This window comes from Heptranchias perlo, chromosome 36 (assembly GCF_035084215.1).
Source record: "Heptranchias perlo isolate sHepPer1 chromosome 36, sHepPer1.hap1, whole genome shotgun sequence".
Lineage (NCBI taxonomy): Eukaryota > Metazoa > Chordata > Chondrichthyes > Hexanchiformes > Hexanchidae > Heptranchias > Heptranchias perlo.
This window is the reverse complement of record NC_090360.1, coordinates 16,155,361-16,171,445: the sequence shown is the minus strand read 5'-3', so window position 1 is coordinate 16,171,445 and position 16,085 is coordinate 16,155,361. Positions and strand designations below refer to the sequence as shown.

The following is a 16,085-nucleotide window of genomic DNA, read 5'->3' as shown; positions in this document are numbered from 1 at the left end:
AAGAAGAAGGCCCACCACCACCTTCTCAAGCGCACAAGGGTTGAGCAATAAGTTCTGATTTTGCCAATGACGCTCACATCCCGAGAATGAATAAAAAAACAAGTCCCAGGTTCATTCGCTGGACTGTGCTTAGGTGTCTAGGTTGGGTGGCTACATTTGATCTTAGTGCTCCTGGACCAACGAAGGGAAAAATCAGGCAGGATTCCTGCTTCTGACTATTATGCAGTAACTGCTCCTGACAGATGTGGCATTATGGACATCAGATGAGGACTGGATTGGGCTTGGCTATGATATTCCCTGCAAAGGAGTAGCTTGTTAATAAAGCCATGTATGCTCACAGACATGAGTAACAGTCACTTGAGTGGAGGTCGCCCATGAAATTATATACCAGTATGAGTCAGCACCTTCGGCGGGGATTGGCATGGAAAAAACACATTGGTTGGGAGTTTCCTCCGAGCGTGTCCCGCGATGGGGGTGCAACTTGGTCATAGGTGCGGCAGTTATGGTTGTAAACCAGGTTTCTGCCGCACTCCTGGCAAAGTTACGGGGCGGGAGCAGCTGCGAGGAAATTCGACCCCCAACGATTTTTTTTTCCCATGTGTCTAAACATCTCATGAATAACCACTTCCAGTGTAACAGACAATTCACATGGAGCTCGCTGACATACTATGAATTCCTTAAGAGGCTGCTGCTGTTCCAGCTGCTGTTGAAGGTTTCCAATGAGAGCCTCCAGGCTGGCGCCCGAGTACCTGCTGCCTACTGGAGTCTTCACCACGGGCAAACTTATCAACTCAACCTCTGATACGATGGGCTCACCTAATGGAGGCAGAGAAAACACACAGTGCTCAGTGAAGTTTGAAAGCAATTCTGCAATATAAAAACCTTGGGGTAGAAACTGGTCTTGGGCAATAGTGAATCAGCAGCCCGTTTTACTCTCTGCCTGATTCTCTTTCCCACTGATGGGCTGTCAATTTGCTATCGCCCGTTTTACAATACTGCCCAAGATAAATTTCTATCCCCTTTTAGTTTTGTGGAATATTTCAGGACAACACCGTACCTGTTAATATAATAAGCTAAAGGAAAGATTTTTAAGAAGATAGTGCCTTATCACGTGTCCCACAAACATCTCATAATGCTTCACCTACAGGCCCTGATATTCCTCCTCCACTTTCCTTGCCTGGGTGCAGAACAAGCAAAGACTATCAGTGGTACCCCTGAATGTGGTGTCCCAGTCCGTTAGCACGGCCTGATCACACCCCTGGGGCAGGCCCACTCCCTGGCAAGGCCTTGCGCAGGGAATCCGAGGCAGAGTCAACAGCACAGACCTAAGAGGCCTGCATAGGCCTGGTTGATGGGTTTGGAGCTTTCTGGCCGCTTCTCCCCAGTAGCAACCAAAGGGCCCAAAAGATGAGGTGGGTCACTGTTTAAAAAGACTTTGACTTACCTTTACAGTCCACTTTGCCTTGCTGCCACACCCTCTGAGACTGTGAGGGGATTCTAAGTGAACGGCCCAGTGCCAGCTTCTCTGGGTTCTACTGGATATGGGCACCCCTTAATCATATAGTGAGGAACATTACAAGGCTGGGATTGTACCTATTGCAGGACCAGGTCCACCATTTTGGAAAGGTCTGGAAATCCCAGTGCAGCGTAAAGAGGCTGGAGATCGGACATCATGGGGTCTCCACTTTTTCCTCTCTCTAGCATTTGGGAATTGAGCATAACCTAGGTGCTCGAGAGAAGAATATTAGGACAACAATGAATTATTTTTACCATTGTTGTGTTGGGAAAAGTTACACAAAATGGTGTATTCATTATCTGATCCACTGAGGTAGTACCAAATCAGACCATATTTACTGTCAGAAATCTGTCACTATGTCATTTCAGTGGTTGCTTGATCAAGGAAGAAAGAAATAACTCGCATTTCTATTGCACCTTTCATGACCTCAGGACGTCCCAAAATACTTTATAACCAATGAAGTACTTTTGAAGTGTAGTCACTGTTTTACTATAGAGAAACACAGCAGCCAATTTACGCACAGGAAGGTCGAACAAACAGCAATGAGATAATGACCAGATACTCTGTTTTAGTGATGTTGGTTGAGGGATAAAAATTGACCAGGACATCGGAGAAAACTCCCCGACTCTTCATTTAAAAGTGCCGGGGGATCACCCGAGGGCAGACAGGGCCTCGGTTTAACGTCTCAACCGAAAGACGGCACCTCTGACAGTGCAGCGCTCCCTCAGTACTTGCACTGGAGCGTCAGCCTGGAGTACGTGCAAGTCTCTGGAGTGTGACTTGCACCCACAAACTTCTGACTCAGAGGCGAGAGTGCTACCAACTGAGCCAAGGTTAACACCAAACATACGCTTCAGAGATGGGTGTGAAATGTATTGCTGCAGTCTGCCAAAAAAAAGGGGCTATGAGGGAGTGCAAGGACTAAAGTGATATGTAGCTATTTAATCTGTTGTTCAGTTGTGAGTCAAATGAATACATTTACTCAGAATCAATCCTTAACTTTGATTTTGTTTTTCAGCCTTAACATTATCAATGGCATGTGTGTAGTAAACTTCAAAATAATGATTAACAACTAAACGATTCTTTGCAACCAATTTTTACTGAGTGCAACTTTAATGTGCAGTTTTCTAGCACAGAATCTATTTGTTTTCTAACGGATAGTCACAGCTCTTGTTCTTTATTTTAAGTGTAAGGAATCTTACAACACCAGGTTATAGTCCAACTGTTTTATTTGAAAATCACATTTATTTTAAGTGTTATAGAATAATGTTTCTGTATTTCTGCAGAAAGGCTTGTTATCCTGCAGCTCACCTGTAGGGGGAGCAGGTACTCCGCAAGAAGAGCCAGGCAGATCCTCGTCACTGCTCCAGCCATTGGAATTATAATTCTCCTCTTCATCCCTTCCTTGATCTTCAAGAATGTATAACTTCGCTCCTGGGTGACTCTGGTTGCAGTTCGCCGAGCTTTAAAATAAGAGAAAATCGGATGACTGACTTCCTCGGCCTGGAGTTTCCGCATGATTCCCGCGTAACTTGGGCCGGGTCGAATGAGCCAGTGCTAAAGCTGCGTCCATAACTACTTCGCGCTCGGGTATCCGCTAGTTCAAAAGTTCATTTGCCCGAAGCAGTCCCCGCCCACAGAACTGGCCACATCCCCAGGTCGGAATGGTGAGTTTCCGCTGATTGCAATGTTAAGGCTGAAGACAAAATCAATCAAAGTTCGGGAGGAGGGGCGAGGGGGGGAGGTTCAGCCCATTACGCCCAGATTCTCGGGTGCACGGGCACCCGCGGTCATTATAATCCATCGTTGCTCACCTGTACCTGCAGTGACCAGGAGTCAATTGATAGCCTGACCCTCTTGTGTTTCTTCTGCTGCTGCTGTAATTACTTTAAATTAATTTAAATTCAGTTTAAATTAGTCTAAATTCAGTCAATTATAGCAGAGCAGGAGACACCTGTGTGGCTGAAATTGACTGCTGGTCAATTTGGTCTTATATACCAAATGGCAGATCAAAGCAGTCAATTGAAGCCAATTAAAAAGTAAGACCAACGAGCATTAAATCAGTCAGTTGAAGTATGGCTCATTTCCTGGTGATCCCACCCCTCTTTGCGATGTTGGATTAAGCCCCTGTTCCAGTCATGGATCGAATACGTTTGATTACGCTGCTTGATTGTGCTGATTCATGGGAGATTTTGTGTTCGGGCTTATGCCTATGACTTTACGCGGAAACTTGAGATAACTTTGCCTCGGCAAAATCGGTGCAGTGTCCAGTGCTTTCTGGACACATTTTGCCGATTACGTGTTTAGTACATGCAAAGTTTGTACCTTACTAATCCTGCAAGGGTTTTGAAATCTTTTACAAAACAGACTGCTGGAATAGAACTAAATTCTTACTGCATTGAGATGGCGCCTTATATAATAATTGAATAAAAACGTATGTGATGGAATAACACAGGCTGCAGGGTTCAGTAAAACAAAAAGTGGCCATGAAGCTATCAGATTATTGTAAAAAAAACAACTGCTTCACTAATATCCTTTAGGGAAGGAAACCTGTCGTCCTTACGCGGTCCGGCCTATAGGTGATTCCAGTCTCACCTGGTTGAATCTTAACTGCCCTCCGAAATGGCCTTATATTAATCAGCACCACCTTGTCAGGGCAACTAGGGATGGGCAATAAATCCCGGCCCACATCCCGAGAGTGAATATACAAAGAAAAATTCCCACTATGCGTTTCCAGTGAGTATAATTCCATGCTGCAATCACCTAAATGGGAACCTTCCCTTTTTTCCTTTATGTGAGCAGGACCACAGGGAATCAACCAAGTAATTATACAACAGAGGTGAATTTCAAGTCAGGAGTGTGATGGAATACTCTCCACTTGCCTGGATGAGTGCAGCTCCAACAACACTCAAGAAGCTCGACATCATCCAGGACAAAGCGGCCCGCTTGATTGGCACCCCATCCACCACCCTAAACATTCAAGCCCTGCACCACTGGTGCACGGTGGCTGCAGTGTGTACCATCCACAGGATGCACTGCAGCAACTCGCCAAGGCTTCTTCGACAGCACCTCCCAAACCCCCGACCTCTATCACCTAGAAGGACAAGGGCAGCAGGCACATGGGAACAACACCACCTGCAGGTTCCCCTCCAAGTCACACACCATCCCGACTTGGAAATATATCGCCGTTCCTTCATCGTCGCTGGGTCAAAATCCTGGAACTCCCTTCTTAACAGCACTGTGGGAGAACCTTCACCACACAGACTGCAGAGGTTCACCACCACCTTCTCAAGAGCAATTAGGGATGGGCAATAAATGCCGGCCTTGCCAGCGACGCCCACATCCCATGAACGAATAAAAAAAAACACCCCCTGGAAATTCACCCCCGTTCTGTGTTGCATGATGTAAGGGTCCTGTTATTATAAAATGGTATCCTCTAACTGACTATGAGCGATGGCACAGGAGAGCGGGCAGTACTTATCAAAGACGAATCATTCAAAGTCAAAGCCCATCCATTGCTCTGAATCATAACGAGTAAAAATACCATGTTTTTTTTTCTTTCAATTAAGATCATAGAATTCCACAGCACAGAAGGAGGCCATTCGGCCCATCATGCATGTGCTGGCTCTTTGAATTCTCTCCCCTCTACTCTCGAAGACACTGACTGATGTCAGAGGGTGTGTTCTATAAGTCAGCTACCCTCTGGCACCTTGCCCAAAATGCCAGACTTCATGTTGTGCATCCAGCCCTGAGTGTGGACACGCCGTTTGATTGTGAAGGGCATTACAGCTGAGCCCAATCTTGTCCCTCCCTGACATCTGCATCCTCGCGTTTTCCATCAGGAGTGACTGGATAGCAATCAGGGGCAGGAACTCTGCCAGACGTTTCTGATTCCCAGTGTGGGCACACTGAACCCAACTACAACATCACCGCTACCCCAGGCTGAGATCAGCTAACGTAGCACAGACCATTGAGCAAACCAAGGGCCTGCCTGGCCTGGGTGGTTAGTTCCATACTCAGCAGTTCATGGAGCAATCAGAGGGCCTTAGCGACATTTTCAAACATCACGGTTAAATTACAGAATAAGCCGTCAGCTTTTTACCCGTCGGTGCTGCGGTTGAAGCTTTTCACGGCATCGGGGTCGGGTTTCCCATTCTGCCCTTGAGTAGAATGAGTTTGATGAAAGCCATTATTCCCGGCACTCTGTGAAGTGGCAGAAAAAGAAAGATGATCAAATTAGTTCAAACTGTAGATTAACTGATGCGTCATACAGCGAAATACAAATGTGCACTATTTATCCCAACTGAGAACGCTGAACTTCAAAGCTTTACAAGTTTGAAACTAAGGCGAATCGATTACAAATTTATAGGGGAGCCTCACTAGATGGGAATGTATCAGAGACAGGGCCCATTCTGCTACCCACACTCCCCTAGTGCGGCTCCAATTGTACAGTCTTTCATAAATGACCAAATAAGGAGAATCTGTTTCCAGTGACAGAAGGTTCGGTAACCAGGGGACACAGATTTAAGATAATTGGTAAAAGAACCAGAGGCGAGTTAAGGAGAATTTTTATTTTACGCAGCGAGTTGTTATGATCTGGAATGCACTGCCTGAAAGGGCGGTGGAAGCAGATTCAAGAATAACTTTCAAAAGGGAATTGGATAAATACTTGAAGGGGAAAAATTTGCAGAGCTATGGGAAAAGGGCAGGGGAGTGGGACTAATTGGATAGCTCTTTTCAAAGAGCCGGCACAGGCACGATGGGCCAAATGGCCTTCTTCTGTGCTATACCATTCTATGATTCGATGACTTCTATTACAGGTACTCCTGAATGACATTCAGATTGGCTGTGAATGGTGCTACTCCCTATAATAACTCCCTGTAATATATAAGTTGTTTACCCTACACCTTTCAGACAAATAAAAGGAAACTTGGATCAAATTGCAAACACCTATTGAGCACTTAGTTTTCTGAGTGTCCAAATGCACACTAATATTAACGTCTTTGAGTATTGGCTATCCTTTATATGCAAATAATCTTTGCATCTGTAACAATAACAATACATTGGACAGTTACATAGGTAAGATGGGTATAGAGGGATATGGGCCAAGTGCAGGCAATTGGGACTAGCTTAGTGGTATAAACTGGGCGACATGGGCATGTTGGGCCGAAGGGCCTGTTTCCATGTTGTAAACTTCTATGATTCTATGATTCTATGATTCTGTGTAATTAGCAGTTGAGATTCAGAATTAAGCTTGTTTCGTAACCGGCCGAATTTATATATGCAAATTCTGCTTGATTATAATACTTTATTTATTCTCCTTTTAGATTAATATGTGTCTAAATATAGACAGGATTTATGAAAAGTCTTTTAGGAAAGTAAGGTTGATATTGAATTAACTTAAATGTATATGCAAATGATAACAAATATATGTTGTCCCCAGGAGAGATGGGAGTCACATCCGCACTCCTCCTATTCAATCTACTGGCTTCATACACAGAAAAACAAAAAGGATTATCGGTAAATTACACCGGGCCCCTGTACGTGGAGGATTTGCCTCAAATCAAAGAACAAAGAAGATCCTACAAGATTGGTAGTCTGGGCCCAAAATCCTCAGCCCTTAACGATGGTCCTAATCTAGAGGGCAGGTTAGGCACTAGAGGCCCAAAGAATGTAGGAATTGTGATAGAACCTGGAAATGTTAGGATTCTGCTCAGAATCTTGCTTGCAGCCAACTTGCACAGGGGTGGCTGGAACTTTTGCCCACCCAACACACTTCAATAACCAGGGGGCATAGATATAAAATAATTGGTAAAAGGATTAGAGGGGAGCTGAGGAGAATTTTTTTCACCCAGCGGGTGGTGGGCGGTCTGGAACTCACTGCCTGAAAGGATGGTAGAGGCAGAAACCCCCATCGCATTGAAAAAGTAATTGGATGTGCACCTGAAGTGCCGTAACCTACAAGGCTACGGATCAAGGGCGGGGAAGTGGGATTAGGCTGGATAGCACTTTTTCAGCCGGCACAGACACGATGGACCGAATGGCCTCCTTCTGTGCCGTAACTTTCTATGATTCTACGACACGCATGGATCCTGACATAAGAGGGAGTGGGCTGGTGGGAGCGAATTCCCCACGCTGGGAATTTTCCCAGCCTCAGCCTCCCTACCGCTGAGCAAACTGGAATCCGAGCTGATCCTGATCAGCCCACTGTCGGATGTGGGGCCCGTTGCTGAAAATTGTTCCTGCGCCTGATCGAATTGACCCTCCCGTAAAGAGGGCCAAGCTGCCTGTGCGCCAGCACATGTGGGGGTCCCGCCAATGGCCGTCCGTGGACCTATTATCCCCGCAGCCCCCTCCTGGAGCAGGCATGCAAGATGTGCCCATATGGGCTCGGGCGCCTGCTGCCAGAATTCAACTTAAGTGATCCTGCCCTGACCTTGGAAACTCTGGCAGGGTATGGGGCAGGGGTCACTGGCGACCGCTCCACCACATTTGTGTTGGCAGATTGTGTGTGGCTGAAGTCTTTCGACCCCTTTGTCTTTCCCTTACCTCACTGGAATATCCGCTTGGGTGTTTAGCATCCAGTACTTGTAGACTGTGCGGTAGGAATTGTATCTCTGGCAAGTAAGTAATAAATCTAGATTAGCATCATCAAATATTTTTGCAAATATATATGGTGTATCATTACAGAGTTTAAAATAAAATTGCAGGAGATAGCATGAACACTGTCCAATGTTTCATATTAAAAAATGAAAATTACACGTTTCTTCTCTAGTCTATGAAATAAGAAACCACAACTGATAAAAATGCTCAGTTGACTAACAGTGGAGGATGATAGGATGATGGTTTTGACTAGTGTACAAAGCAGATCAATCAGACTCAACAGGAACTGCGACGTGATGAGCTTCAAGCAACAGAACACGAAGACCAGATCATCGCTGTGTAATAGACCAACCCAAGAACCCAGCATCACAGATATCATGTAAAAGCCAACGTCAAGTAGAATGATACCCGGACTTCAAGGATTAAGTTACGAGGAGAGATTACACAAATTGGGGTTGTATTCTCTAGAGTTTCGAAGGTTAAGGGGTGATCTGATCAAAGTTTATAAGATATTAAGGGGAACGAATAGGGTGGATAGAGAGAAACTATTTCCGCTGGTTGGGGATTCTAGGAGTAGGGGGCACAGTCTAAAAATTAGAGCCAGACCTTTCAGGAGCGAGATTAAAAAACATTTCTACACACAAAGGGTGGTAGAAGTTTGGAACTCTCTTCCACAAATGGCAATTGATACTAGCTCAATTGCTAAATTTAAATGTGAGATAGATATCTTTTTGGCAACCAAAGGTATTAAGGGATATGGGCCAAAGGCGGGTATATGGAGTTAGATCACAGATCAGCCATGATCTTATCAAATGGCGGAGCAGGCACAAGGGGCTGAATGGCCTACTCCTGTTCCTATGTTCCTATGTTCCTATGTTCCTATGAACAACGCCGCAGTTCTGAGACTGGGAGCTATACGGCACAAAGCGCAAGTGGCAAGACTGGAGTTATACTGCAGGTTGCGGCTCATTCTCTGCCTGCTCACATGCAGGTGGAAAGCTGCATTGCCCCAGTGGCTATTTGTTGATGTTACAGGACTGCGAGTGGAACCATCTGCTTCCTCAGGATATCAAAAAGACCCAATGCTAAATTTAGAAAGTGCTCATGAGGTCCAAGGCTTTTAAACCAGGCTTCACATCAGATTGAAGTTATAGTTCAGCTAACCCAAGTGGTGTTAGAAGGCCTCTTCGAGGGGATCTCACATCATTTGGCTCAATAGGTGAATTGGGAATTGCTTCTTGAGTTATACTGCCACTTTTGTGTTGATGTGCACCTGAAATTACTTCACATTGACACAAAATTGGCAGTAAAACTGCAAACTTAAATATTTATCATGTTACTATTTAAGATGTTAAGATCTTTATTTTTGTTCCCATATCTGATACGTGCCAAGGATGAGAGGCCTAATTTTTGAGGTAGGGTTGCCAACCCTCCAGGACTGCCCTGGAATCTCCAGGAATTAAAGATTAATCTCCAGGACATTGCTGCGAACAACCGGGGAGACAAATCATAGAGGCATTAACAAAATTGTGAGTTTTTTTTTCATTTTCTTTGAACACTTTCATTTATTAGTTATAAAAATATTGGGGATGGGGAAAAAAGGCTGTTTCACGAATAGTCAAGGTTAATCCTATTGGGTAACAAAGAGTCTGTTTCCTTTCCAATTGGCATGGGGAGGCAGAGGACCTGGAGGATGGACCAATGGATGGAGTGTGGGGGTGGGAGGTCATGTGATGAAACCTTCAAGAGTACACCCAACCAGAATTGGCAACCCTATTTTGAGGTGATATTAACTGGAGCTCTTTTTCACTAAAGCAAAGGGTAAGATGAGATCTGATTGAGGTGTTCAAAATGATGGTGGATTTTAATAAGGTTGATCTGAAAAACTATTTCCACTGGTTGGTGAGTCAGTAACTAGAGGGCATAGATTTCAAATCATCACCAAAAGGATGATGGGACAGGTTAAAAGAATGTTTTTACATATAAGGTAGTTAGGACATAGAATATCGTACCAGAATCAATAGTGGAAGCAGAATCCATAATAACTTTTAAAAGAGAAGTACATAAGTGTTTCAAAACAAAAATGTAAACGGGTACAGGGAAATGGATCAAAATGAATAGCTCTTTCAAAGAGCCGGCACAAGTGCGATGGGCCGAAAGTCCTCATTCTGTGCTGTAAAATTCTATAGTCCCAAAATTCCAGAGTCCCGTCTCTGCCAGCAGAAGTGCAACAGACTGGATCTCGAGGATACCCATGGAGTTGGCACACAATCCTGAGGATGGGGTCATCAACTTAGTTGGGACAGGTTGCCCATTCCTGTAAAGGCACATCAAATGATGCCTGTCCTGATCTGCCGGCAGAAATGGGAGCATCCTGCAGCTTCTCCACTAGGCGCATCTCGAGACCCTTTCTGGACCACAGCAAAAACAAGTTACTTTTCCTTCAGCTCCTAAGAGAGTCAAAAGGCATTTTTATAAAGGTTATCAGGGAATCCATTACCTTTGTCTGAAAACTCATATTAGCTTTTAGCCGGCAGGAGTTCAATTGAGCCTTACGATTGTTTGATGGATGGAATTCCCAAGGTAGCCTGGGAACCTTCCCAGATGTCCTTGACATGGCAGAGGATTCACCTGCTCCTCCTCCCCATCTGTGTTTGATGCACAGAGGTGAAAACCTGGAATATCCGGGTTCGTCCCCAAACTGCGGCTTTCGTGGACCCCAGGAATTTTAGCCGTTATGATTCTGTGTCAAGCTCTGATCATTATAATAATCTGATTTCACCTGGAGTTAAATCCTACTGAAAACATAAACTCAGGAAACTACAACAAAAAAAAACGTCACTGTGTAACAGTCAGTCTAAAATGAGATTTGCCAAGTTCATAAGACGGCAAACCTCGTTGGGCAGCAGGGGTTGGTTTTCTGCTCCAGGCACTCAGCAATCCCAATATACAGCACCCGAACCAAAACTGAGGTGCAGCATTACTGTATATTCAAAGTAATCACTGACAGATCGGTAACGAGGAGAATTTTTTTTCGGCAGCGAGTTACGATGATCTGCCTGAAAGGGTGGTGGAAGCAGGTTCAATAGTAACTTTCAGAAGACAAGTGCGACTAATTGGATAGCTCTTGCAAAGAGCCGGCGCAGGCACGATGGGCCGAATGGCCTCCTTCTGTTGCAAGATTCTGTGATTCTATGGGGCAATTTTAACCTAGCCCGTCCGTCGGGAAACTGATGGGATCGGGCGGAACACCAGTTTAACACCCCACCCAATATTACCCAGCCTAACTTCAATGGACAGTAAAATCAAGTGGGGTGTAAAACCAATGCCTCAATCCCATCAAGTTTCCCGGTGGGCGGGTTAGGTTAAAATGACCCCATAGAATCACAGAATCTTGCCGCACAGAAGGAGGCCATTTGGCCCATTTTTAAAAAATATATTTTCAACCCATTTCTTATTTTTCAACAAATATTTTTGAAAATGAAGTAATTGTTACAGGCATCCAATGCCTGTTTCTTTGTGTACATATGGAAATATTCTAAAAGATTACCTTTATTTTGTTTCATTGATTCTTTGCCATTTGTATAATGCTGAAGGGTACAGCCTTCTTTTGGAATGTTACTGCCAGAAGAATTTCTCTCCATTGAAGTCGTTTCAGCAACTGTGTTGACAAAATACAGAGTGCTTAGACCACAGTATGACACTTGTATTCATGCCATGCGCCCTTTTAGCAATGAGTACCCTTTTCTGTTTGTAATGTGTGCCCTGGTTTGAGGTGAACCGAGTGCCCCAATGGTAACAGTTCACAGACCGATAATTACAGGTTCAAGTCTGGAAGGCAGACGGCTGGACTGCGAGTCAGACATCCGACACTGAGATGGCTTTTTGGCAGAGTGGCTCAGAAAAGGAAAAGGACATTGGACGTTGTCTGATGATTCTTTTAACAGCGAACAACAACAACTTGCATTTATATAGCGCCTTTTACGTAGTGAAACATCCCAAGGCATTTCACAGGAGCGTTATCAAATAGAATTTGACACTGAGCCGCATAAGGAGATATTAGGACAGATGGCCAAAAGATTGTTCAAAGAGGTAGGTTTTAAGGAGCGCCTTAAAGGAGGAGAGAGAGGTAGGGAGGGAATTCCAGAGCTTAGGACCTAGGCAGCTGAAGGCATGGTCGCCACTGGTGGAGCGATGAAAATCGGGGATGCGCAAGAGGTCAGAATTAGAGGGGCGCAGAGACCTCGGAGTGATGTAGGGCTGAAGGAGGTTAAAGAGATAGGGAGGGGCAGGGCGAAGGAGGGATTTGAAAACAAGGATGAGAATTTTAAAATTGAGGCATTGCTGGACTGGGAGCCAATGTGGGTCAGTGAGCCTAGGGGTGATGGTCACAGAACAGACTGCACCCCAAAGTCTGATGCATCTCAAGGGAATTTCCTATAGAGAGTTAACTTTTCTTTTATTTCACAACTTTTAAGGTCTATTTGGTTTGGCTTCCCTTTATCCCAATGAATATGAACACACCAGGAAAAATATGGGCTATATTGATCTAAGATTGTAAGACAGCAAGCTGTGTTGCTCAATGATTGTTGCTGTTTGCTGCTGATCCTCTTCTTTGCTTTTGGTCTCTCTCCCCTCACCTTTGTCTTCTCTTTCTCTCTTGCTCTGCTGTCTCTCTTTGCCCTTCTCTATGACATCCCTCTGCCTCTCTCACAGTAACAATTTTCAGACTGGAGGAGACTATTGGCCCATCTTGCCACCCATCCAACTTCTCACAAGATCACTGCGATGTATTTATGAATCTAACAACCTGAATCACATTTGCTGATGGAACTTGTTCAGCCTCTTTTTAATCAATTTCATGATCCACTACCCTTGCTGATAATCTGTTTCACTTCATTATTAATCTTTTTTATCTTCTCTTTCCACTCTCTTTCGGCAGTTTTTCTTTTTCTCTCCCTCCGTAGTTTCTCTCTTTTTTTCACCTTCTCTTTGCCCTCTCTCTGCTGTTTCTCTCTTTTTCTTTCTGCTGTATCTCTTCGTCTCTTACTGTTGTTTCTCTGCCTCTCTTTCTACCTTCTCTAACTTTTTCTATACAGTATTGCTTTCCATTGTGAACAAGTCCTTTGCATATACGATTTACAAGTAGTGCAGTAATGTACTTTGATTCAGTAAATCAGTTGTTCATAGCATCAAAATTTACTTCATATAAGAATTTCATAATTACTTTGAAATCCCAGAATTTACAAGTAACATTAGTGAGAAAAACAGATATGAATAAGGAAGAAGCTCGATTCATCACATCTATATATTCAGAGATTATATTTATGGATCATTATTAAATTTGTGTTTTACATCCTTGCATTGATTCAATGCTGATAAGGGACTTCCAATTCATTAAGGTGGTTCATTGTGAAGTGTGCATTTAGTCAATTGTGATTTAAATGTTTTTGCATTTAGAAGGTCCTTATATTTTTAAATACAGCAATCTATATAAATAATTATTCTCTTTGTGAAGATGCATTAAGCAGTGAATTTTGTTTTTGATTAGTTAAATCTTTACATTGATTTTGTATTTGCTGACTTGTTGACCTCAACTCATTAACCAATTATTTCAGTGATTAAGTGCATGCTGACCATTCGCATTTCCCGCAGACATCAGCTTTTTTTGGGCCCAGTTTGGGCCGGAACTCTCGGTGGGGGGGGGGAGGGGGGGTCAAGAATTCCTGCCCACAGTGTAATGTGGCTGGAATCACTTACAGCAGCAGCAGGACTTGGGAGAGGATTGGTGCTGAAGGGTGAGGGCAGAAGCCAGAAGCATTGGTGTTGGGATAAGTGGGGTAAGAGAGGAGAAGCTGAGAGCAGAACTTTGGGATGGGGAAGGAAGGAGAACGTCAACATTAACTGAGGTCAGCTTGAACTAGGGGGGTTGGAGGGGGGGGAAGAGAATGTTGGCTTTAATTTGAGGAGGGGGAAGAAGAGTACCAGTTTGAGCTGAGTTGGATGAAGTAAGAACAGAGAAACAGAGAATCAGAGAGAGAAGCATAGAGCGAGACAGAGAAGCAGAGAAATAAACAGAGGCAGCAAGAGAGGCAGAGAGACCATCTTCTCACCACTAGATGGTAGCATGATGTGTTGCTGATCCATTTCTATTACCTTCAGCCAAGTGCTCAAAGACAGCACCTTTGACAGTTTGCTTTGGGTAGCCCATGCCATCCTTGCTCTCCCACCTCTGGAAATGCATTACTTATATTATGCACAATGAAAGGATGGAAGGCTTGAGTGAACCCTGCCAGGATTCAAATCTACTGAGTGCTGGCAAACAGCAACTGCGCTGGAAGGCTGTCAATATACATTTGATACAGGAGCAACGCCAATCTATCGCGCCTTCGAATTGGGTGATTTAGTGCCTCGATGGACACCCCCCATTCCAGATCTCCTTTCCTCCAGAGATGCTTTGGTGACATGGCTAATGGTGACATCCCATAGGTTCCGTTCATTGTAAAGGTGGTTGCAACTTCGAGTCAGGCTGTGAGTCAATCAGAAGCCACCGCTGGGCAAAATGCTACTGGCAAAGTATCCTGTGTATTTAGCTGGCAAAAATATCTTTATAATTTTGTTTAACAAAAACATGGAAGGGCTACTTTAAACAAAAAAATCTCCCCTTAAATGCTTTCTTTTCCCAGTCAGTATAATACCCTCGTTCCATTATTCTCTTATTCATTTCACAATATTTTAGTTTATCATCAGACTTTCCATAATCCCGAGACATTTCAATTGCTTACCAGCGAGTAGTAATTGTTTTCTGGAGAAAGATTTCATTTCAGGCTGATTGTTCTCTCTGTACAGAGGCAGATTTCTGCCGACAGTCAACCTTACGGAACCTTGCACTCTGCGCAGAATTTCAACAGTCTCGCTGTGAGTCACACCAAACAGATCCTCCCCATTTACCTGAGAAGGAATCAATACATTTTTCAATTATATTTGTCAACAAAATTTCTTCTGTCCAACAAGTCTGTCAAGTCTGTTGTCTACTTTGAACCTTTGGTCAATTTTCTTCTTCCTCGTTGTTTAAATATTTAGATCTGGATTGTTCCTTTTTCTCATTGGTTTCTACTTTATTATTCATCAGTTATATTATGCAACTGTTTCTCCCCGATTTCGATATTCTCCCAAATCATATTCCAGCAAAACAATATCTTCTCTGAAATACACCACCCTCCTCAGGCTCAGATTGAGATGGAATTCGATAGTAATGTTAAAGAACTTGCATTAATATAGCATCTTTCACATCCTCAGGATGTCCCAAAGTGGTTCATAGCCAATTCATTACTTTTCAAGTCACTGTGTTTTTGTGGGCAAATGTGGCAGCCGATTTGCACATAGCAAGGCCCAACAAACAGCACTGAATGACCAGTTAATTTGTTTCATGGAGGTTTCTGTTGGGGGTATGACTTTTGACCAAGACACGGAGAGAACTCCCCGCTCATCTTCAAAAAAGTGCCATAGGATCTTTTATGTTCACATGAACTGGCAGACAGGGCTTTTCTTTAATATCTCATCCTGCCTGGACTCCCCTCCTGAGTCTGGCTGTACTCCATTCTTGGACCTGCCTGCACTCAGGGTTGCCAACTCTGGTTGGACGTAATCCAGGAGGTTTCGTTACATGACTTCTCACCTCCAACTGCCCCGCCCCCATGCTCCTGCCATTGGTTGCCCAACACATCCCTCCACGGCCAATTGGAAAGCGAATAAACTCTTTGTTATCCGATTGGATGAATCTTGACTGTCAGTCAAACAGCCTTTATTTCCATCTCCAATATTTTTATAATTAATAAACAAACATGTTTAAGGAAAGTAAAACAAAATTTATTTTAGTGCTCCTATGAATTTTCTCTCAGGTTATTCACAGCAGTGTCCTGGAGATTAATCTTCAATTCCTGGAGACTCCAGGACAACCCTGGAG

General features: G+C 43.9%; 1 protein-coding gene across 5 annotated transcripts in view; it reads right to left on the bottom strand.

Moving 5' to 3' along the window:
- ptpn20 (protein tyrosine phosphatase non-receptor type 20) overlaps positions 1–16,085 on the bottom strand; it is a 283,839-nt gene that overhangs the window by 27,505 nt on the left and 240,249 nt on the right. For all 5 annotated transcript variants that reach the window (XM_067972632.1, XM_067972634.1, XM_067972633.1 and 2 more), the window contains 6 exons: positions 14,905–15,070; positions 11,670–11,780; positions 8,066–8,133; positions 5,619–5,719; positions 2,828–2,979; positions 668–816 (listed from right to left, as the gene is read on the bottom strand). In XM_067972632.1, the coding sequence (XP_067828733.1) occupies positions 668–816; positions 2,828–2,979; positions 5,619–5,719; positions 8,066–8,133; positions 11,670–11,780; positions 14,905–15,070 (747 nt within the window). The remainder of the gene's footprint in view (positions 1–667; positions 817–2,827; positions 2,980–5,618; positions 5,720–8,065; positions 8,134–11,669; positions 11,781–14,904; positions 15,071–16,085) is intronic.